Consider the following 24,262-nt stretch of genomic DNA (forward strand, 5'->3'; position numbering starts at 1 on the left):
TTCACAGATTCTCTTTCCTCTAGCGTTTATCCCTTCATACGGGTCTACCGTTTCAATTTTCCGGCAGTGTTTATAAATTTGTGGCCGGATTCTCTGCCTGTCGTCACAGTCGTTAGCTATCCTCAGGTAGAGAAGCAGCGTGTTACGACTCTTGTGTGTTATGGTGTTTCACGTGTATGTATAGCGCATTTAGTGAGTCGGACATCGAGGAACAACCCAGCATTTACCTAAACGAGCGTGAGAAACCGCATGAAAACACAGTCAGCTGCACCAGGCCAATGGACGTAAAAGCACCGCACGATCTCCGTCTGGACCTCGACCATCTCCCTGGTTTTTAAGGCAGTGCGCTGTGCCTTATTCGAGCAGGAACGGTTAATCAGTTGATGTTTGGTTTGTGAGGCTCTCAACAGCACGGTCATCAGCGCCCGTACTTAGTCCCAATCTGAAAACAGTCCAATTTCGCCACTTCCACGAAAGATGATGGAATGATGAGGATAACACAAACGCCCAGTCCCCGGGCAGAGAAAATCCCCAATTCGGCCTGGAATCGAACCGGGTCAGGTCCTGGTGGTAGCTCGGTCTCGAATATGGAAGATGGTAGTAGATAATGTGGGGCATAATTGTGCTGTTTAACACAGACCAACGCTACGGTCGCAGGTTCTAGGGGACTGATGACCTCAGATGTTAAGTCCTATAATGCTCCGAGCCATTTTGAACACAGCGCTAGATGCTAAAGCTATATCTCTGGTGACCTTCGGAGAAGGTCAGGAAAACTAATTTAATTGAAGTGATAATGTCTTATTGAAATGATAATTAGTAGGGATGGCTGAATTAAGCGTGAAAATATGGTTACTACGCCAGGCACATAGATTAATCAGAGGATGGATCATCTACAGAAACAAGTAATCACTATAGCCATCAGATTCATTACCGTAAACATCAACATATTACTTACCCACTGAAATAACTGAATGGACATACAGTTACTAGGCAAGGAATTATGACTAAAATCCAACGTTGGCATAGATGGCTACGTACACTAGAAGCATAGTTATGAGAGGCATTTCCAGACAGGACCAGTGACTGCAAAAGTGGTTAGTTTATTACAGAAGGACTGCGGAAAAATAGGTTAGAACACAAGAACGTTCACCATGCTACATAATGAGAGCAACTATCTGGCTGTGAAACGTTAAAACTGTGCAACTGGCTCCCGAAGGGAATGAATTAATTTCGTATTCCTACCACGTCAGTGCTTGCAATGCTGGCCCATCTTACGAAACACGTAGCATGAATACGGAAAGCAGCGAGAGTAGCGGCTGGAGACTCTGATTTCAGCAGTCTCTGTGTATGCAATGGTCATGAGGAGACATCCTTCCATATGAAACCAAGATTCATCACTAGCGTAGCACCAAGTCTTCACTCCTCCATCTATTAGATGAAAGTGCCTACACCCCCATCTCCCAGCAATATGTGTTCTCTGTCGTAAATCTCTGAGACTTAACTGTTCCTGTCAGAGCAGGAATCATGCCAGCCAGTAGAACCAGACATTGTGAGTTCCAGGATGTCAAATTAAACACCTTTCAGCCGTCTAGTTTCCAAACTTATTTTATTTGGTTATCAGTTTGGCGATTTACTACGCCATCTTCAGGCCCCTGACCGATGTGTAGGAAGATTCCACCTCGATTCTGAACAAAACAGAGGCCAGAAATACAGGTATAGAAGCAGAAATCTGCTAATACCAGTATTGCTCGCCCCTGTTTTGATCAGAACCGTGGTGTAATCTTCCTACACGTCAGTCAGGGCCCTGAAGATGGCGATTAAACGCCGAAACTGGTAGTCAAATAAAATAAGTTTAGAACGAGTCCCGCAACCGTCTCTGAAAAGATGGACATCCAGAGATTGTAAGTTCCGTCCAGTAAAATTTTAGTAATAAAGGTTACACAGATTCCTGTGGAATTCGTTATTATTAGCCATCAGGGCAGGAAGAACCCAAGAGACTTCTTCATGATACGGTTCTAGAGCTGACAAGTAAGAGAGCTACCACATAGATACCCATGAAAAACAGCGCGTTCTACTGAAAGTGACACTATTCACCAGTGGGAACGTTCTTTTTATAAATTTAAACAGAACATTATTCCTTGTTATGGCGGCTGAGGCAATGGCGGTTCTCACGCCGACTTCTGGAAAGCGGCAAGAGGCTAGACTTCTTTTTTCTTTCTAAAAGGATTCTTCGAACAGTGCTGTGTTTGGTAGATAGCTGTCCCCATGAACCGTTCAGATTCCGATGGATTGGGGGAGGCGAATGCTGTGGGAGATACTTGTTGAATTGCTATAATAATAATTATAAAAGGTCGCAATTTTATTTACACATTGTCTTTTAAATAGATATGATGGTATCTGATACTCAAGTACTAATGCAAAGAAACGTAATGATGCTAAAATGCTTTACATTCTTGCTATGATTTAATCTTAAAAATTTAATAATTCTCTTCCTGTTTATACTTAATTAATTAACTTACGTCGTTCAGATTTCGTAATGCTGACGGCGTTAAAATTTAAAGTTGTTCAGTCCCTGTTTTCTTTTCTTTCAATTGTTGCGAGCCAGCGATGGTGCAATGCTGTTCGCTTTCAAGTCTACACATTTATAAAAATCAGGTCCAGGAAACACTTCTGCGATCACGGTTGAGATTTAGACGGTATTCGCGTAATTCTACTGATTAAGAGTTATCGATTCCGAAAGATGCAGGTCCGATTAAAGGTGTGTGCACTTTTGCACGTATAATGAAAATATTCCTAACACGTCGCATAACAAAAAGTAACATGCGAATCAGGACAGGTTTAGATTAAACACCGCAATTTTCAGTCTTTAGAAATCACAAGACTATACACTTTAGAGATATTTGTTTTGAATAACTTGTATTTACCTTTTCTTATACAATATGGTGATTGTCCGTAAGGATTATCTCTCTCTCTTTTTTATAGCCTTTATACATTTACATTACATAAATCGATTGAGAAACTTTTTTTTCTCTACCGACCAGTACGAGAGCAAAATCCGCCCAGACAAAATGTCTTACATAGAATCAGTTCTCACTTAACGATCATATATAGTTTCGTAGTACAAACAATGCTAGTTCATTCGGTGCACTAGAAAGTCTTTGATTCACTGAGCACAAAAATTAAAATAATAAAATTATAATTACATTTTTAGTATCGTCAGTTCTTCTTTATATCACGAAAATAAAGTTTGACATCGTCGGAATATTATTTTTCATCGTTGTAGCACTATACTGTGGCACCGGCCGGGGTGCCCGAACGGCTCTAGGCGCTACAGTTTGGAACCGCGCGACCGCAACGGTCGCAGGTTCGAATCCTGCCTCGGGCATGGATGTGTGTGCTCTCCTTATGTTAGTTAGGTTTAAGTGGCTCTAAGTTCTAGGGGACTGATGACCTCTGAAGTTAAGTCCCATAGTGCTCAGAGCCATTTTTGAAACATACCTGTGGGTGAGACTCAGCACTGGGATAACACCTTTGCGACACTACTCATTCCTATTCGAGAAACTCTTATATTTTCCCAGTCACTTCGATGGCTCTCGGCACTGTAGTCCCTTACTATAATAAATTAGTCCCTTACTATAATAAATGAAAAGAGAAAAAGACAATAAACAGGACCGTCACTATTGGTGCTGAATATGCAGCTGCGTAAGAGAATGGCTACATTTATCAAGAGAATGAGCATATAATATTCTGATGTGTGTTGCGGTGACCATTTAGGAGAAACCTGCCAATTGATACCTGGTCTCTGAGGGGTGTGGACGTGTAACGGATGTGTGTTTGCGTGTGCAGGCGGCGACGGCACGTGGCGCGAGGCGGTGACGCTGCCGAACCTGCTGAGAGAGTACAACCCGGCGCTGCGCGGCTACTCGGTGGGCCGCGGCGAGTTCCTGGCGCCCTCGGCCGGCCTCAACGTCGCCTTCCCCGTCTCCGCGGACGCCGACGCGCTGCAGCAGGCGCGCACGCTCGTCCGCAGGATGCGCGCCTACCCCGGCGTCGACTACCAGCGCGACTGGAAGGTACGCCGTCTCTCTGCACCCTTCCTAACCGGAATCTTATGCGCACGGGAAAATGACGAACGTCCTCGTTTTCCTGTTGGGGATTGAACAGACGCACGGAGATTAAGGCACTATTTCGCTGACGTCAGTCGCACGCAGAATTTTAGTGTTACAGAACCATTACTCCTCACTATATACACAGAAGCGCCAAAGAAACTGGTACAGGCATGCGCATTCAAATACAGAAATATGTAAACAGGCAGAATACAGCGCTGATGTTGGCAACGCCTATATAAGACAGCAAGTGTTTGGCGCAGTTGTTACATCGGTCACCGCTGCTACAATGGCAGGTTATTAAGATTTAAGTGAGTCTGAACGTGGTGTTATAGTCGGTGCACAAGCGATGGGACGCAGCATCTCCGAGATAACGATGAAGTGGGAATTTTTCCGTACGGCCATTTCACGAGTGTACCGTGGATATCGGGAATCCGGCAAAACATCAGTCTCGGACATCGTTACGGCCGGAGAAAGACTCTGCAAGAACAGAACTAACACCGACTAAAGAGAATCGTTCAACGTGACAGAAGTGCAATTCTTCCGCAAACTGCTGCAGATTCCAATACTGGGCCATCAACAAATGTCAACGTGCGAACCGTTCAACGACACATAATTGATATGGGCTGTCGGAGCCGAAGGCCACTCGTATACCCTTGATGACTGCACGACACAAAGCCTTACGCCTCGCTTGGGCGCGTCAACACCGACATTGGCATTTGATGACTGGAAACATGTTGCCTGTTCGGACGAGTCTCGTTTCAAGTTGTATCTATCAGATGGACGTGTACGGGTATGGAGACAACCTCACGAATCCATGGACCCTGCATGTCAGCAGCGGACCGTTCAAGCTGGTGGAAGCTCTGTAATGTTGTGGGGCGTGTGCATTTGGGAATCCAGATACGACTATATACGACTCTGACAGGTGACAAGTACGTAAGCATCCTATTTGATCGTATGCATCCATTCATATACTTTGCGCATTCCGACGGACTTGGGCAATCCCAGCAGCACAATGGGACTCATCACACGTTCAGAATTGCTACAGAGTGGCTACAGAAACATTCTGGTTTAAACACTTCTGCTGGCCAGCAAACTCCTCATACATGAACGTTATTGAGCATATATGACCTTGCAATGTGCTGTCCAGAAGAGATCTCCACCCCTCGTATTATTACTGATTTATGGATTCATAGTGTCAGTTGTCTCCAGCACTGCTTCAGACGTTATGAATTATTCAGAATGACAGTCACAGTGGCATTATGTATTTTGCCGCCAACCGGTTTCAACCCGCTATGGGGTCATCTTCAGGGCAATTTACACCATTTGGTCGCTCGCTGGAGTCGTCACCCTGCCTGTGCACGGTTTGTTGACAACCGTGCACAGTCAGGGTGACGACTCCAGCGAGCGACCAAATGGTGTAAATTGCCGTGAAGATGACCCCATCGCGGGTTGAAACCGGTTGGTGGCAAAATAAATAATGCGATTGTGACTGTCATTTTCAATAATTGATTATATGTAAATCAATCGCTGTTTATCTCCATCCAACTATGTTGTCTAAAAATTTACTTCAGACGTTAGTAGAGTGCATGCCACGTCGTGTTGCGGCACTACTACATGCTCGACCCCATTATATCAGGCAGGTGTACAAGTTTCTTTGGCTCTTCAGTATGTGTGTGTGTGTGTGTGTGTGTGTGTGTGTGTGTGTGTGTCGTCTTTTTTTTATTTATTCGTGTAATGAGCGAATACAGTATGTTGTAACTGTTGTGTCTAGACAAGACAGCCTAGACACAATGAGAGGAAGCCGAAAGGCACGCGCTTAAACTCACGCAGGCTGGCGCCAGGTCTGAAACAGGATACGTAATGAATGCTATAAAAAAAAGTACGTAGCTGATGGAATACTTAACTTTAATCCATAATTGTAGAACATCGCTCTTGATGATACATGCTTCATAATACAGTATTAATTAGCAATTGAATACGGCGCCTTGCTAGGTCGTAGCAAATGTAGCTGAAGGCTAGGCTAACTATCGTCTCGGCAATTGAGAGCGTAATTGTCAGTGATCCCCTTCTGGCAAAGTCGTCTGTACAACTGGGGCGAGTGCTAGTACGTCTCTCTAGACCTGCCGTGTGGTGGCGCTCGGTCTGCGATCACTGACAGTGGCGACACGCGGGTCCGACGCATACTACCGGACCGCGGCCGATTTAAAAGCTACCACATAGCAAGTGTGGTGTCTGGCGGTGACACCACAGTAACTACGATTAAAATCAAAATAAAAATAAATAATTACTTAGCTACACTAACGGTGCTAAAATCTTGCAACACCAAATGCATTTGGAGCATAATATCTTCTTCTATGCATGATGCAGGGCATAGCTGGCAATCACTAGGTGTTCCATGTTCTGTTCTTCTCCGTAGTCACAGTTGGCGGTATCACGGGGAAGTGCTATTTCTGTATATTACTCCTGGATTTTCCAACTCCATATAGAAAATGGTTGAGTCACCTTCACACGATCCATTTCCCTTGACGCCCAGGTGGGAGGGTTTCTGAAGGGAGTGGCCAGGTCGAGCTATTCTCGTCTTTAAATCCACGGATGTTTCCTTGCCGTAGCTGCTGTTTTTGCAACGCTGAAGTGGTCTTGACGAAACTACATATGGACCTTAACCTCATGTCTGCTGGAATGTGCCCCTATAATGGATGGTTTTCTGGATAAGCCTGATTTGTCCTCTCCGCATTGAGAGCTACTTCACGACGAATGTCCGGTGGCGCCATGCCTGCGAGTTGGTAGAATCTCAGAAGTGGCGAAAGTTTCAAATGTCGTGTAATAATCCCACACGTTTCGTTTGGAGTCCTTTCAACTTCGTTCACATGTGTTTATTTCTACCTGACTGGGCACACATGTCCTGCAGCACTGCAGAGTGCCGTCACTCTCAGCGTTTCTGATCGAGAGACTCAGGTGACATGAGTGATCTTCCGAAAGATATTATTTTTGGTTTCACGTTCATTCTCGTATTGCTGCTTGTACGTCAGGGTACGATCCAGAATGACTTCCAGATCTTTTTGATCAATCGTATTTACTAATTGTATCCCTCGCAATGTGATGTTAAGCTCGCGACATGACTGATTGTGCTTAATATGAAACACATACAGCTGCGTTTACACAGTATGACGAAGTTTAGCAACAGACACTCAGCTCTCTTAAAGCGTCTGTCAGGTGGGTTTCAACACCCTCAAAAGATTTGCCTTGATTCGCTAATGCCAGATTATTGGCTGAGAGGAAACAACTCGTGTTCGCCGGAAGTGGTTGATCATTCATTGGTACAGATGTTGAGTAACAATGATGAAATACACTTGCTTGTGTTGAGCCATTTCTTCGACACTTCAATCGACTACTCCGGTCCTGGAAGTCCATATAGAATCTCCAGTTCTGGATTGAACTCAAGTTTAGTAAAACCATGATCTTTTGTTGTCCCGTAGATATTCTGTGACAGTGCACGATGGTTAACAGTGACGTAATCAGCGGTCAGGTCGATAAAAGCAGGGTATTGCAAAGTCTTTGCATCAAAGGTCCAGGGTCGATACAACACGTCATGGTGAACAACTTTTGTTACACACAATGTGTTCACTGACGCTTCCATTCAGCGGTGTGGTCTCCAACCGGAGAAAGATACTTTAGAAACGAGTCAGCAACCTCAATTTTGACCGGCCTATCACCTTTCTCGCGGAAGCAAAAGGGAAGGAAGATTACAGCTTAACGTCCCGTCGACAGCGCTGCCGTTACAGATGGAGCATAATCGCGGATTACGAAGGAGTGGGGAATGAAATCGGCCATGACCTATTCGAAAGAACGATCCTGACATTTGTTAGAGGGACCTACGCAAATCAAGGACAATCTAAATCTGGATGTCCGCATGCGAATTCGAAACGTCACCCTCGAGAATGTAAGTCTAGTGAGCTAACTACTGTTCCATCCTCGCTCGATCTTTCACGCGGCGCAGATAATTGTACTATAGCCAAACACGTTGCACACGCCACAGATAGTCTACGTACTGCCACTCCCAGTGCCATGACCAATAATAAACAGACGACTAGCTTCGGCACGAAGTTGTTTCCCAAGACGTGATCTGTTACCTCTAGACGTTTGATGCAAAGACATGTAAATATGATGTATATCTGAAAAGAAATGGAATACGTAAGGGTAATAACAGATTGGGATCTTTTGGGAAGGGGAAAGGCTAAAGGCTCAAAAACAGAAACCTGCGGGACATATCACTCAAAAAAACCGATGAAATAAGCAGAAAAGCAGTGCTGGGATAGTCCTGAGAAAAGCAGACTAAGCGACCGCTTGCATAAAGAATCGAAAAACGTCCCTGGTTGCAATTGGCAGAGCACAGCAGAGATAGGGGGGCACAGAAAAACCTATTAAAACTGTGTGCGTTAGTTTAAGGTTAAAGGGGCTATAAAGGTTGTATTAGCTAAGCAATTTACTGAGTGTTTCAAAAAACCTTTGCGTCAAACATCCAAGGTAGATAGATCACGTAACAAGGAACAATTACTGTTACACAAAATGTTCGCTGTTGCTTCCCGCAGACACTAGGAGTCTTTTAGAACTGTTTATGCCTCTGAGAGGTGGTAGGGTGTAGGTACCCTACGGCATTCATATGCATTATGTATTGCCTATGATTCAGTCATCTGCTTCGCATGAAAGTGTGTAAGCTGAGCTTCTAAAATACCTTTCTCCGCTTACAGATATTCATTCTCTAGTTTTTCTTGTTGAAAATCACTACCAGTTTACTGTGGTAGTTAGCATGCAGATACAGCACACCAGCTTAGTAGACCCTGCTATTTCGATGAAATCTTCTCCTCCCAGGGTCGGCGAATTCAATAAAACGACGTCTAGTAGCCCCTGGAAGTGTCAGCTTACATTTTCTCTCCAGCAAAGTTGTTCCCCCTGATGTGATCTATCACCTGCTTACGGGTGATGCAAAGACTTTGAAACACTCTATGTATAAGATGTCCTGTAGTGTGCGCCCATCCTGGGCTGACAAGATTTCACCAAACTAGCTGGAGCTACTAACCAGACGAGCTGCATACTATCTGTCCTACTAATTGATGAGTGACTTTCAAGAATAAAACCTTAACAATTCAATTCTCTTAGCGGATATAGATATATTACAAGCAAATCAAGAACATTAACTGGCTCAGCCTATCACACTTCATGCAGAGCACCACTGTATTATAAACAACACACATCGCATACACATGTCACAGAGTGCTTATGCATGCCCTGCAGGCTATGAGGGGCGTAATCAATACAAAACGAGGCCTATAATCACTGGGAAGGGTCAGCAAACATTATGTCTCTAACAAAAGTTGTTCCCTGTAACATGATCTTTTACTCCAAGATCCTCCTAGATATTTGATTGAAGGACTTTGAAATAGCCTATATAAAGGATGTAACGGGTATAAATGCAGATCTTTTAATGTGTGGTACCTTAACATGTACACCCATCTTTTTTATGTTGAACAGTCTTCCCACAAAGACATTACTAACTTTACGACCTGATGTTTCCTGGACCGTAGTAACTGCACGTCTAAATGGACTACAGCTGTTAGTACAGATTAGGAGTTTTGCATCCATGCATCAGCATTTGAACAGGCGACCTGCTGCCCAGGGGAAAATAAGCATTAATGTTGCTCTTGCGACATATGCTTGGAGTTACTAACCAATCTAAAAACATATTACATGTAATAACTATAGTTATTAACCTGGAAATGACGTAAATACTTATGCAATGTTGCTCAGTAATCTGTCCCAAGACCCCAATGGAAATAGCCCCATTTTTAAGTAGGAACCCCCATTTTTATTACACATTCGTTGTCAACAAGGCACTGTGCAAACTGGTGGGGCTCCAAAACGGTGTGGGCTGTGTTTACATGGAACGGACTTGGTCCTGTGACCCAACAGAACCTACCATTGACTGTAAATTGTATATTCGGCTTCATGGAGACCATTTGCAGCAATTCGTGGATTACGTGTTTCTAAACAATGATGTCATGTCACCAGGCCCTGCGTTCTCCATTGTTTTGAGGAACATTCTGGACAGTTGAAGCAAATGACCTGGCCACCCAGATCGCCCGACATGAGTGCCATCGATCATTTGTGGGACACCATCGAGAAGTCAGTTTGTGCACATAATCCTGTTCTGGGAGCACTTTCGGAATTATGGACTGCTGTAGAGACAGCATGGCTAGATATTTCTGCAGGAGACTTGAACGACTTGTTGAATCCATGAAACGTGAGCTGCTGCGATACAATGTTCAAAACGATAGCTGAAGGTATACCATGACTTTTGTAGCCTCAGCGTATTGCTTCGTGCTACGTCTGTCCCGCAGAAAGAGGGTGAAAGTTAAATTAGAGAGATGCGAGCTCATAAATAGGCATACCGGCAATCGTTCTTCCCTAGGATTACACATGACTCGAACAGGAAAGGTGGTAAGTGACAGTGGTATGCTGTGGTTCACCATCACAAATTGTTTGCAGAGTATAGATGTAGATACAGTCGATCCTTAGGTCAGAATGAAATTTTCACTCTGCAGCAGAATGTGCGCTGATATGAAACTTACCTGACAGATTGTAACTGTGTGCTGGACCGGGACTCGAACTCGGGACCTTTGCCTTTGGCGAGCAAGTACTCTAATCTGCCAAGACAGTTTCGATCTTTAGGTCTTCTGTTGTCTCTTAGAAACAATGCCTTCGACAAGTTTTTGTCTCCCCTTAACTTTAATTTCCTTTCCAAATTGTTCAATATGGAGTAATTGTTTATTGTAATTTTATGATGCACTTAGTTCGCAGAGTACCCACGTGATAACAAAATGGGGGAAAGAGTGCAGAAAATCACAAGTATTGAGAATAAATATATTTGATGGATCCCCTGGAGCCCTGTGTGAGCTGTTGGTGTCGCTATTGCCGCAGGTGGTGACGGTGTTCTTCGGCGCCAACGACCTGTGCTCTGCGCAGTGCTACAACCCGGCGCGCGCGGCCGCACCCCACCACATCCGCCGCCTGAGGGACGCGCTCGACTACTTGCACCAGCACATGCCTAGGGCTTTTGTCAACCTCATTCCAGCCCTAGGTAAGAAATTACCTCATTGCTGTCTCACACTACCTGTATAGGGCGCACTTAAAGTATGTTGTTATTTATTCATTTATTTACTAGCCAGGTATCGTGTATCGTTTCGCTAAGTATTCATTTCAGTCTTCCATTAAGCCATCTCCTCTACCACCAACCCTCCAGTCCCTGGCCATGTCACCCTGCCTCTCCCTCTTTCCATCTGCTCTTGACCCCTCAGTCCATCTTTCCCATCGGTCCATCTCCCCTCTCTAAGTCCACCTACACCTTCTAGCTCTTCCTAACCCCTCTATATCCTGCTCTCCACTCTTAGTATTCTCCCCCAATCACTCTGTCCTCCTCCCCCTTCTCGCTCTCAATCTCCTCCTTTCTCTGTCCATCTCTTCCTCTCCCATGTCCATCTCCCCCTACTCCCTTTCACATCTTCTTCTTTTCTCTTTCTCTGTCTATTTCCTCTTGCTCTGTCCATCTCATCTTTCCTTCGTCTATCTTCCGCTCTCTCCTCTGTACATCTCCTCCCTTTCCCTTTCTCTCATGTCCACCACCTTATCTCTCTGTCCATCTGCTCCTCCCCCCTATCTGCACTCATTTCCCCTCTCTGTTTGCCCATCTCCTCCTCCCCACTCCTCTTTTCACGTTATCACCTCCACTCTAATAGTGAGTTGCTGGCTCTTAGCCCACAGTACTTATTTCGAGCTAGTAAGGAATATGTGCACCAAGTTTGGGTGAAATCGTTTCACTGGTTTGGGAGAAGCTTTTTATCCATGGCTTTTCCCAAGTGCACACATGTCACATATTTTTCATACATATTTCACACATATTTGTAGCCCTGTTTCATTTGTATCTCTAGCAAGTGTCGACCTGCAGTTTCGTTTTCACTCTCCTGACATACGTGTCGTACAGTAATACAATTTTCCATGCACATCCAGTGGTATATGCTGATACCTTCTGCGAAATGTGTTGCGAATAGAATAAGTAAAAAAGAAGTAATAAAGTTAAAGGTTTTTCACGCAGCTCAATGCTTATGACTTCACATCTGCTGATCTATGTATCGTAGAATGATATAATTTTGCATGTAAATCCGGTGGTATATGTAGATACTGCATGCAAAGAGTTATAAACAGAGTCAGAAACAAAAACGGAATAAAACATAATGATTGATGCTTACGTTTTACTGCAAGAACGGCGAAAGCGTAGTAAGCGATAAACCTTCTTCCTTTCGTTATCTTGTGGGGTGGTGTCATCGAGAAAGAGTTTCGGAAACGTTTGAAATTATGTGTAAGTTTGTTTTAAGTCACTAAGTACTCTCATTCTCAAATACTGGTTGAACGTATTCGGGGTAACTTGCGCGCCTTGAGTTACATAAACATCGAACTGGATCTTACATAAGGGTATTTGGATGGCTCTATAAGGAATCCTGACTGAGGAGGGGGGGGGGGGGTTCACTGGTTGTTGCCTCAGAAAGTCAGAGGCTCCTAATCGGCTTTCTTCCTCCGTGCATAATGGCCGCTTTCCACGCGGTGCACGAGAGTTGTGTCTTTAGCATACGTGTTGATTGAAGGTGATTGTAACTCAGGTGTGTATATTGATTGTAACTCAGGTGTGTATATTGTGATCTCATGTTTGTGTTGTCTGACAGAAATAGAAGAGAGACGGTGAAACGCTGTGCACGCACATGGCCTACTCTCGCAGAACGCCAACGGTCCGCCGGGCATACGTCCCTATCGTCCGTCGGGCTTCCAATAACAGTGTCACAATGGGTTCCATGAGATACGCATTGAGGAGAGGGAATGTAAACGAGGACTTGACCGTAACCTCCCCTCCCCTTTCCGTACAAATACTGGCAGTGAAATTTTCTTCCACCTCCAGCAATCAAATAGAGTACCTTCGCGTCGAACACAAGCTAGCAACTATTCCTTAGCTACTTCGGCTGTGGATACGACCGAGAAATTATGTATTTCGGTCAGGCGGCAGTGTGTAGCACGGGTGAGAAGAAACGAAAATACTGAAGCAGATCACTGTGCACTGATGCTAACGACAGAATGAGATAGTCAGCTAGGTCTAAAGAGGACACAAGAAAATTGTTATTTAACCACAATATAATATTGACGGATTCCAGTGTCTGTCATTCTCAATTATTCAAAAACAGCCTTAATCGCATTATTATTATAACGCCAACCGGTTTCAACCCGACGTAGGGCTCATCTTCTGGGCGTTTATACTGTGAAATCATAGATATCCGTCAGAAAGACTCCATTATACAACAGCTAAAATTACGTAAATTTAAAATATGTTACCCATTGGTCGACTGCTGGTGGTGTCACTCCTGTCTAAATAACGACAGGAAACTATGCGAGACTAACCCTACGTATGGGCTTAAATAGCGTGCTGAGATCACGTGAATAGACGGTAACACCCCCAGCGGCAACCAACGGCATTTAATACAGTTTATTATATGTAAATAATAGTCACCTTGGTCTAACACAAATTTAAGTGATAGAGACAGGAACCATTCCATTTAAAAAGAGTTACAATTATAGTGTTAATTATATAATAATAACAAATGTTCCGTAGTTAACTCGTAAAATTCGTAAAAATATATTACATTATGTGACATAATATAAAGTAAATCAATTTGTGACACACAAAAACTGGTTTCGTCTTGTATTATGATATATCTATTCGTACATTTACGTAGAAAACATTTGAGTCAATTTACTAAAACGGTTAACATGGAAAGACTACAAGGCCCTCTACTCCTTGTGGTGAGGACGCCGTTGAATGGATTATAAAGCGTATATCAGGAGCCTCACATGAACCATGGACCTTGTCGTTGGTGGGGAGGCTTGCGTGCCTTAACGATACAGATAGCCGAACCATAGGTGCAACCACAACGGAGGGGTATCTGTTGAGAGGCTGGACAAACGTGTGGTTCCTGAAGACGGGCAGCAGTCTTTTCAGTAGTTGCAGGGGCAACAGTCTGGATGATTGACTGATCTGGCCTTGTAACACTAACCAAAATGGCCTTGCTGTTCTGGTACTGCGAACGGATGAAAGCAAGGGAAAACTACAGCCGTAATTTTTTCCGAGGGCATGCAGCTTTACTGTATGATTAAATGATGATGGCGTCCTCTTGGGTAAAATATTCCGGAGGTAAAATAGTCCCCCATTCGGATCTCCGGGCAGGGACTACTCAAGAGGACGTCGTTATCAGGAGAAATAAAACTGGTGTTCTACGGATCGGAGCGTGGAATGTCAGATCCCTTAATCGGACAGGTAGGTTAGAAAATCTAAAAAGGGAAATGGATAGGTTAAAGTCAGATATAGTGGGAATTAGTGAAGTTCGGTGGCAGGAGGAACAAGACTTTTAGTCAGGTGAATACAAGGTTATAAATACAAAATCAAATAGGGGTAATGCAGGAGTAGGTTTAATAATGAATAAAAAAATAGGAGTACGGGTAAGCTACTACAAACAGCATAGTGAACGCATTGTAGTGGCCAAGATAGACACGAAGCCCACGCCCACGACAGTAGTACAAGTTTATATGCCAACTAGCTCTGCAGATGATGAAGAAATTGATGAAATGTATGATGAGATAAAAGAAATTATTCAGGTAGTGAATGGAGGCGAAAATTTAATAGTCATGGGTGACTGGAATTCGAGAGTAGGAAAAGGGAGAGAAGGAAACATAGTAGGTTGATATGGATTGGGGGAGAGAAATGAAAGAGGAAGCCGCCTGGTAGAATTTTGTGCAGAGCATAACTTAATCATAACTTGAACTTGGTTCAAGAATCATGAAAGAAGGTTGTATACATTGAAGAACCCTGGAGATACTAAAAGGTATCAGATAGATTATATAATGGTAAGACAGAGATTTAGGAAGCGCGTTTTAAATTGTAAGACATTTCTAGGGGGCAGATGTGGACTCTGACCACATTCTATTGGTTATGAACTGTAGATTAAAACCGAAGAAACTGCAAAAAGGTGGGAATTTAAGGAGATGGGACCTGGATAAACTGAAAGAACCAGAGGTTGTACAGAGTTTCAGGGAGAGCATAAGGGAACTATTGACAGGAATGGGGGAAAGAAATACAGTAGAAGAGGAATGGGTAGCTTTGAGGGATGAAATAGTGAAGGCAACGGAGGATCAAATAGGTAAAAAGACGAGGGCTGGTAGAAACCCTTGGGTAACAGAAGAAATATTGAATTTAATTGATGAAGGGAGAAAATAAAAAAATACAGTAAATGAAGCAGGCAAAACGGAATACAAACGTCTCAAAAATGAGATCGACAGGAAGTGCAAAATGGCTAAGCAGGCATGGCTAGAGAACAAATGTAAGGATGTAGAGGCTTATCTCACTAGGGATAAGATAGATACTGCCTACAGGAAAATTAAAGATACCTTTGGAGAAAGGAGAACCACTTGCATGAATATCAAGAGCTTGGATGAAAACCCAGTTCTAAGCAAAGAAGGGAAAGCAGAAAGGTGGAAGGAGTATATAGAGGGTCTATACAAGGGCGATGTGCTTGAGGACAATATTATGGAAATGGAAGAGTATGTAGATGAAGATGAAATGGGAGATAAGATACTGCGTGAAGAGTTTGACAGAGCACTGAAAGACCTAAGTCGAAACAAGGCCTCCAGAATAGACAAAATTCCATTAGAACTACTGACAGCCTTGGGAGAGCTAGTCCTGACAAAACTCTACCATCTGGTGAGCAAGATGTATGAGACAGGCGAAATTCCCTCAGACTTCAAGAAGAATATAATAATTCCAATCCCAAAGAAAGCAGGTGTTGACAGATGTGAAAATTACCGAACTATCAGTTTAATAAGTCACAGCTGCAAAATGCTAACGCGAATTCTTTACAGACGAATGGAAAAACTGATAGAAGCCAACCTTGGGGAAGATCAAGTTGGATTCCGTATAAATGTTGGAACACGTGAGGCAATACTGACCTTACGACTTATCTTAGAAGAAAGATTAAGGAAAGACAAACCTACGTTTCTAGCATTTGAAGACTTAGAGAATGTTTTTGACAGTGTTGACTGGAATACTCTCTTTCAAATTCTGAAGGTGGCAGGGGTAAAATACAGGGAGCGAAAGGCTATTTACAATTTGTACAGAAAGCAGATGGCAGTTATAAGAGTCGAGAGGCATGAAAGGGAAGCAGTGGTTGGGAAGGGAGTGAGACAGAGTTGTAGCCTATCCCCGATGTTATTCAATCTGTATATTGAGCAAGCAATAAAGGAAACAAAAGAAAAGTTCGGAGTAGGTATTAAAATCCATGGAGAAGAAGTAAAAACTTTGAGGCTCGCCGATGACATTGTAATTCTGTGAGACAGCAAAGGACTTGGAAGAGCAGTTGAACGGAATGGACAGTGTCTTGAAAAGAGGGTATAAGATGAACATTAACAAAAGCAAAACGAGGATAATGTAATGTAGTCGAATTAAGTCGGGTGATGCTGAGGGAATTAGATTACAAAATGAGACACTTAAAGTAGTAAATAAGTTTTGCTATTTGGGGAGCAAAATAACTGATGATGGTCGAAGTAGAGAGGATATAAAATGTAGACTGGCAATGGGAAGGAAAGCGTTTCTGCAGAAAAAAAATTTGTTAACATCGAGAATAGATTTAAATGTCAGGAAGTCGTTTCTGAAAGTATTTGTATGGAGTGTAGCCATGTTTGGAAGCGAAACGTGGACGATAAATACACTCCTGGAAATGGAAAAAAGAACACATTGACACCGGTGTGTCAGACCCACCATACTTGCTCCGGAGACTGCGAGAGGGCTGTACAAGCAATGATCACACGCACGGCACAGCGGCCACATCAGGAACCGCGGTGTTGGCCGTCGAATGGCGCTAGCTGCGCAGCATTTGTGCACCGCCGCCGTCAGTGTCAGCCAGTTTGCCGTGGCATACGGAGCACCATCGCAGTCTTTAACACTGGTAGCATGCCGCGACAGCGTGGACGTGAACCGTATGTGCAGTTGACGGACTTGGAGCGAGGGCGTATAGTGGGCATGCGGGAGGCCGGGTGGACGTACCGCCGAATTGCTCAACACGTGGGGCGTGAGGTCTCCACAGTACATCGATGTTGTCGCCAGTGGTCGGCGGAAGGTGCACGTGCCCGTCGACCTGGGACCGGACCGCAGCGACGCACGGATGCACGCCAAGACCGTAGGAACCTACGCAGTGCCGTAGGGGACCGCACCGCCACTTCCCAGCAAATTAGGGACACTGTTGCTCCTGGGGTATCGGCGAGGACCATTCGCAACCGTCTCCATGAAGCTGGGCTACGGTCCCGCACACCGTTCGGCCGTCTTCCGCTCACGCCCCAACATCGTGCAGCCCGCCTCCAGTGGTTTCGCGACAGGCGTGAATGGAGGGACGAATGGAGACGTGTCGTCTTCAGCGATGAGAGTCGCTTCTGCCTTGGTACCAATGATGGTCGTATGCGTGTCTGGCGCCGTGCAGGTGAGCGCCACAATCAGGACTGCATACGACCGAGGCACACAGGGCCAACACCCGGCATCATGGTGTGGGGAGCGATCTCCTACACTGTCCGTACACCACTGGTGATCGTCGAGGGGACACTGAATAGTGCGCGGTACATCCAAACCGTCATCGAACCCATCGTTCTACCATTCCTAGACCGGCAAGGGAACTTGCTGTTCCAACAGGACAATGCACGTCCGCATGTATCCCGTGCCACCCAACGTGCTCTAGAAGGCGTAAGTCAACTACCCTGGCCAGCAAGATCTCCGGATCTGTCCCCCATTGAGCATGTTTGGGACTGGATGAAGCGTCGTCTCACGCGGTCTGCACGTCCAGCACGAACGCTGGTCCAACTGAGGCGCCAGGTGGAAATGGCATGGCAAGCCGTTCCACAGGACTACATCCAGCATCTCTACGATCGTCTCCATGGGAGAATAGCAGCCTGCATTGCTGCGAAAGGTGGATATACACTGTACTAGTGCCGACATTGTGCATGCTCTGTTGCCTGTGTCTATGTGCCTGTGGTTCTGTCAGTGTGATCATGTGATGTATCTGACCCCAGGAATGTGTCAATAAAGTTTCCCCTTCCTGGGACAATGAATTCACGGTGTTCTTATTTCAATTTCCAGGAGTGTAGTTTAGACAAGAAGAGAATAGAAGCTTTCGAAATGTGGTGCTATAGAAGAATGGTGAAGATTAGATGGGCAGATCACATAACTAATGAGGAGGTATTGAATAGGATTGGGGAGAAGAGGAGTTTGTGGCACAACTTGTGTAGCAGAAGGGATCGGTTGGTAGGACATGTTCTGAGGCATCAAGGGATCACAAATTTAGCATTAGAGGGCAGCGTGGAGGGTAAAAATCGTAGAGGGAGACCAAGAGATGAATACACTAAGCAAATTCAGAAGGATGTAGGTTGCAGTAGGTACTGGGAGATGAAGAAGCTTGTGCAGGATAGAGTAGCATGGAGAGCTGCATCAAACCAGTCTCAGGACTGAAGACCACAACAACAACAACAACATTAGGAGCCTCTGCGTAGCGAGGACACCGTCGTCATGGTAGTAGCTGGTGTGCTCGTATGGTGTTATCTTTGCCCTGGCCACGGCGTCCGTTGTATGTCATGGCTCTTCATCCACAGAGAAGTTGTCACTGATTTGAGGTTATAGAAATATCGACAATGAAGGATAACCTAAAAAATCTAAAGATAGGATAAAAGTGTACGACACGTTTGTAGTACCCATTAAAGGAATTTAAGTATTGAAATAATAAAAGGAACATTGTGTACAAATAATATTTTCGAATAGCTCGAAAAATTTTTTATCGTGACTATTTGTTCATTCAACATCGCAGTCGACTTCTAGTATGGGCCACTGACTTCTAGTATCAGCCGCACGCAGTTGACGTCAATACGTGTATGGGCTTGAAGATGACGTTGTTACAACGTTGAAACTAGTTGCCAATATAAAATCGACACCTTAAATACAGCTGGAGGAATTTCTTCATTTTTAAGATAAATGAATATTATTTCTCACATCTTGCTTCTATTCATAATTGACAATTTATCAACAATCGAAGGAATTTACAAAGAAATAGTTCATATCACAAGACAAGAATATGATCCAGGGATTGGAGAAGCATGAATACGAATTCCAGATGATGTCCTGGACACCAAATCCATTCGATGTCCGTCCTATGGACACGTATGATGTAATTTGTATCAGTGTTGACAATTACTGAGATCTTAATTCCTAAATTATTGGCGGGAAAGTAACTTCTTCGTTGCTCGAGATGTGCGGTGATTATAGTAAATTTACAGTAAACTTGAAACAAATTATGTATAGAAGAATTGAATAACTGGTAGAAACCGACGCCATAGAAGATAAATTTGGATTCCGGAGGAATGTAGGAACATGGGAGGTAATGCTGACCCCCATAGTTACCTTAAAAGATAAGTCAAGCATCGGTGCTTGGAGCAACGATACGGATGAATCGAATCATATCCCCGCTATGGAACCTACTAAGCAAATCTCTATTTGTAGCAAAATATGGTGTCCCATTTGTTGGAGTCTCTGGTGTTTGCCATTCATCAAAGTAAAATTCCTTTCTTGTTTCAGATGCGTCAGTTAGCGTGCGGGTGAAGCGCACGTTCATGTGCCGCATGATGCACCTGTTCTTCTGCCAGTGTGCGCACTTCGGACGCGCCCGCGACAAGATAGGCGCCATATCGCAGCTGGCGCAGGCCTACCAACGCGCCGAGGAGGAACTGGTCAGTGACGGGGGCGACTCCACACTTCCATCATGGCGTTCGGTCACAATATTCTTCGATTCTCCTTCCTTGTCTCTACCATTGACTCCGTCTAGTGTGGAGTTTGTTTTGTCAGGATTTAGCAAATTTTATTTATTGATTACCTTCGTGGCCGGATGACCTTCCCGAAGTCACATTCGTCAATTTAAGCTAAGGCAGTGAAGTCGTTGGCGCCATTATGTCTGTCAATCGTTTAAACTTTGTTCTGTGTGTGGTCGTATTTGAACTGTCTGTGTGTTGTACTCCGTGAGGCGGAATTTGGAGACAAGCCTTGCATTTGCCTAACCCAGCGCGAAAAAACGCCTAAAAACCACACTCAGGCTGGCTACTGTTACCAGTCCACGGCCAGATCGTACACTCACATTATTGTTACCTTATATCCATAGAAAATTCATGAGCTCTGTCACCAACCCTAACAGTCAATTGGAAATGATTTCTCAGATTTTCATTCATTACAAATACATTCATTTCATCTGTAAAGATCAGTAAGACAACATTGAAATATATCCAGCATGTAATCAGCACATAATAATAATAATGATAATAGTAACTGTTGGATGTGAGGTCCATCAGTTATGCAAAACACCGTCTTTTCTCAGTACCCAAACATGTTTCGGCACCACTGTGCCATCATCAGTGGGTTTTCGTTTTTATTTATTCTGCAATGTGAACATTTTTGTTAAATGATTATAAATTTATGTGCATTTTTAGTTTAAACAACAGATCGTTTCTCTTTGTAAATGCCTTTACATTTGGCGTGTATGAATTTTCTGGATCACTTGTGTGTTAATTACTAAAGGTAGCTTGTCATCTGCAACGAAACGATGTTGATGAGAAAGTCTTTTGCTGGGAGTTAACCTATCTTCTAAAATGTAATTTAGTATGTCGCGATGTTTTCACGCCTATATTCGTTTTTGTTGAAGTTTTCGTGTGGCAAGCACTTCCATTCTCCGCATCATGCTGCGGTGTTGTGGTGCACACGTAACTATAAAAAGCATTTTCCACAAATAACGTAGTTAAACACTTTTCACCTCACCAAAACACAGTGTGATTGTTGTTTGTTGTGTGTCCCGGCCCAGTCAGTGTTCATTTGTTCACCAAAGAGTTCGGCGCCAAATTTGAATTTTGTTTGCATTTTATCTTTGTGTACAAGTACAAGTAAAAACAGCACAAACAGATAAAGTTAACACACACACACAAGATATTCCTTGAGGGCACAGATACTGCCAAGCGGTACGTGAAGGTTTTGGCATATGATTTCGGCAATACAAAAACATTTTACTGTCGCCACCTACATCTGGAGAAATGACGATCGTAATAAAATGAGAGAAACCAGAGCTCGTGCGGAAAAATTTCAGTTTTCATTTTTCATGTATTCTGTTAGAGAGTGGAATGGTAGAGAAATAGTTTGAAGGTGGTTTCCAAGAACACTGTGCCAGGAACTTAGTTGTAGAGTCGTAGTAGATGTTGATGAAGCAACTCAGTGATGATTATATTCTGTAGATCTGCCACATCGCAACGTTGACTGATACGTCTCACTATATATTCCTAGTTGTTCCAGACCCTTTGTAGGCGTTTAAGATTAATTTAGCGCACCAGTCAGGGTGTGATAGGGTGCGTGAGTAAACGTCAACTTGCAGCTCTGTGAGTACTTCTGTTTTTTCTCAAAACATTGTAGTGTCCACAACTAGGTGACAAAAGTCCTGAGATAGATATGTACAGATAATGGTACAAAAGACCTAAAACGGCAGGGCATTAATGGAACTGTCAATTAGAAAAGGTTTCCGACTTGATTACAACCGTACGACGGAAATTAACAGACTTTGAACGCAGAATGGCAGCTGGAGCTAGACATATGGGACATTACATTCCGGAAATCATTATTGAGATCCACAGTGTCAAGACTATGCAGAGAATACCGAATTTCTGGCATTACCTCTCACCTCGGATTACGCAGTGGCCGACGGTTTCACTTAACGACCGAGAGCAGCAGCGTATGAATAGAGGTGTCAGTGCTAACAGACAGGCAACACTGCCTGAAATAACGGCAAAAAACAATGTGGGATGTACGACGAACGCATCCGTTAGGACAGTGCTGCGAAATTTTGCGTTAATGGGCTATGGCAGTAGACGACCGAAGCGAGAGCCTTTTCTAACAGCACGACATCGCCTGCAACGCCTCTCCTGGACTCGAATCATATCGGTTGGATCCTATACGACTAGAAAACCGTTATCTGGTCAGATAACACCCCGTTTCAGTTGGTAAGAGTTGATGGTGGACTTGGAGATAATGAAGACCCAACGAAGCCATGGATCCAAGTTGCCAACAAGGCACTGTGCAAGCTGGTGGTGGCTCGAAAATGGTGAAGGCTGTTTTTACATGACATGCACTAGGTCCTCTGGTCGCACTGAACGGATCGTTGACTGCAAATTGGTATGTTCGGCTACTTGCAGAGCGTTTGCAGCCACTCATGGACTTCCTGTTTGCATTTCGTTTGTTGAGGATTCTGAGCGATTTGAAGGAATGATTTAGCTACCCAGATCGCTCGACCTGAATCCCATCGAACATTTATTGGACATAATCGACAGATCAGTTCGTACACTAAATCCTGCACCGGCAACACTTTCGCAGTTATGGACAGCTTAAGAGGCAGCGTGGCTCGATATTTCTGCACGGAACTTTCAATGATGCAGGAGACTTCCAACGACTTGTAGATTCCATGGCAAGTCGAGTTGCCACACTATGACGGACAAACTGAGGTTCCGCACGATAGTAGATGGTATCCCTTAACTTTTGTCACCTCAGCGGCTTTAAAATCTGTAATAAAGTTACCAACCATTTTAAAATAAACTACCTGCTTCATGTTCACGGTTAACTGATTGAGTGGGCCCTTTTCTTGGTACAAGAGAAACTCGCATAACATCACAGAATCATCTCCAGTCGCAACTATTCTTTCCACAGACTGGAGGGCAAATAACTCATTGGGTAGTCAGTGCTCTCCATGCATTATATCGTTTGAAAGACGTGGAAATGTACGCTGCTAAGCCAAAAAAATTTGATCGCAGCCAACCGCGACGTTTTATGCCGCCTGTCGACGTTGCGGGCACGTGACGAGGTAGCAAAAGTTGAAAGTTATTTGCTCTACTCGATCGTTCGTTCGTTCATGAGCATTAAAATGTTTGCCTGCTTTTTACTCAAAACTGAATGTGCTGTCCTCTGTTATAAAAAGTTTGAACTGAAATTACTACTGCGAACAGCATGTCTCAGTGCGCATTTTTGCATAAAGACAGAGCTAACTGCCGTTGACGGTGCAGAAAATTAAATAAAACTGTTACTCAAAAACCACTACCAAAATCGAACTGTGTGTTGTCCAAAAAAAACTGAAACACTGAAATTACGTAGCAAAATAATGAAACACACACTGTTCACTGGCCCATTAAAAACTTGAATTACAAAGAAAATGCTTAGCATTTGCGAAATGGAAACATGAGAAGAGAGACGAAAGAACAACCAAAAAATGAAAAAAAAAATAACGCGAAAAATTATAGCATAATCAGTAGCAACAGCACAGCATGAAGAAATTGCGCTAGCTATTATATGGTAAAGTAAAACAAAAGTACATGGAGAAAAATCGGGAAGATTTTCTCATGCTAAAAAATCTTGTTACTTGAAATGAAAACACTAATTCATTCATTACAATGACAATGGTGTATTTTAAACTCTTATCTCACAAGAACATAAAACTCACAGAAAACCAAGCACTGTACTTTCTTTACGAAAGCCTCATAAGGCAACGTTTTTACGAGTATGCAGATTGAATTGAGCTGAAATGAACTAAGCTGAGGTGGGGAGGAGGACTGTTCTGTTGCAAGAATTGCTAACATTATCAGTACACAGCAGCAAAAATTATTACCTTAAAAACATACCCCTAATGGAAATTCATTCTCTCTGTTCCATAAATGCTGAGCCTGTAAATCCTTCCATCAGATTAATAATTGCTAACAATTCCGTTCAGGAAAATTCTTGTCCAATATGTATTACATTAAAAGTTCTGCCAGCTTACTTCATGTTCAACACTGGACTACTCTTCGCTCTACAAATGAGCCAAAGACACACAAGTTCAAAGGTACAACTGTCACTGCCGTAAGTCGACTATTCCACAGATGTCACACGCGACTGTTTTCCTCTCGTAACATGAAATTTCCACTCA

The 24,262-nt window shown here is 43.7% G+C and overlaps 1 protein-coding gene across 1 annotated transcript in view; it reads left to right on the forward strand.

Annotated features, from left to right (window-relative positions):
* LOC124777334 (phospholipase B1, membrane-associated-like) overlaps positions 1–24,262 on the forward strand; it is a 214,238-nt gene that overhangs the window by 59,664 nt on the left and 130,312 nt on the right. The window contains exons 3-5 of the mRNA XM_047252699.1: positions 3,847–4,073; positions 11,085–11,244; positions 19,861–20,012. Of these exons, the coding sequence (XP_047108655.1) occupies positions 3,847–4,073; positions 11,085–11,244; positions 19,861–20,012 (539 nt within the window). The remainder of the gene's footprint in view (positions 1–3,846; positions 4,074–11,084; positions 11,245–19,860; positions 20,013–24,262) is intronic.

This window comes from Schistocerca piceifrons, chromosome 1 (genome assembly GCF_021461385.2).
Source record: "Schistocerca piceifrons isolate TAMUIC-IGC-003096 chromosome 1, iqSchPice1.1, whole genome shotgun sequence".
Lineage (NCBI taxonomy): Eukaryota > Metazoa > Arthropoda > Insecta > Orthoptera > Acrididae > Schistocerca > Schistocerca piceifrons.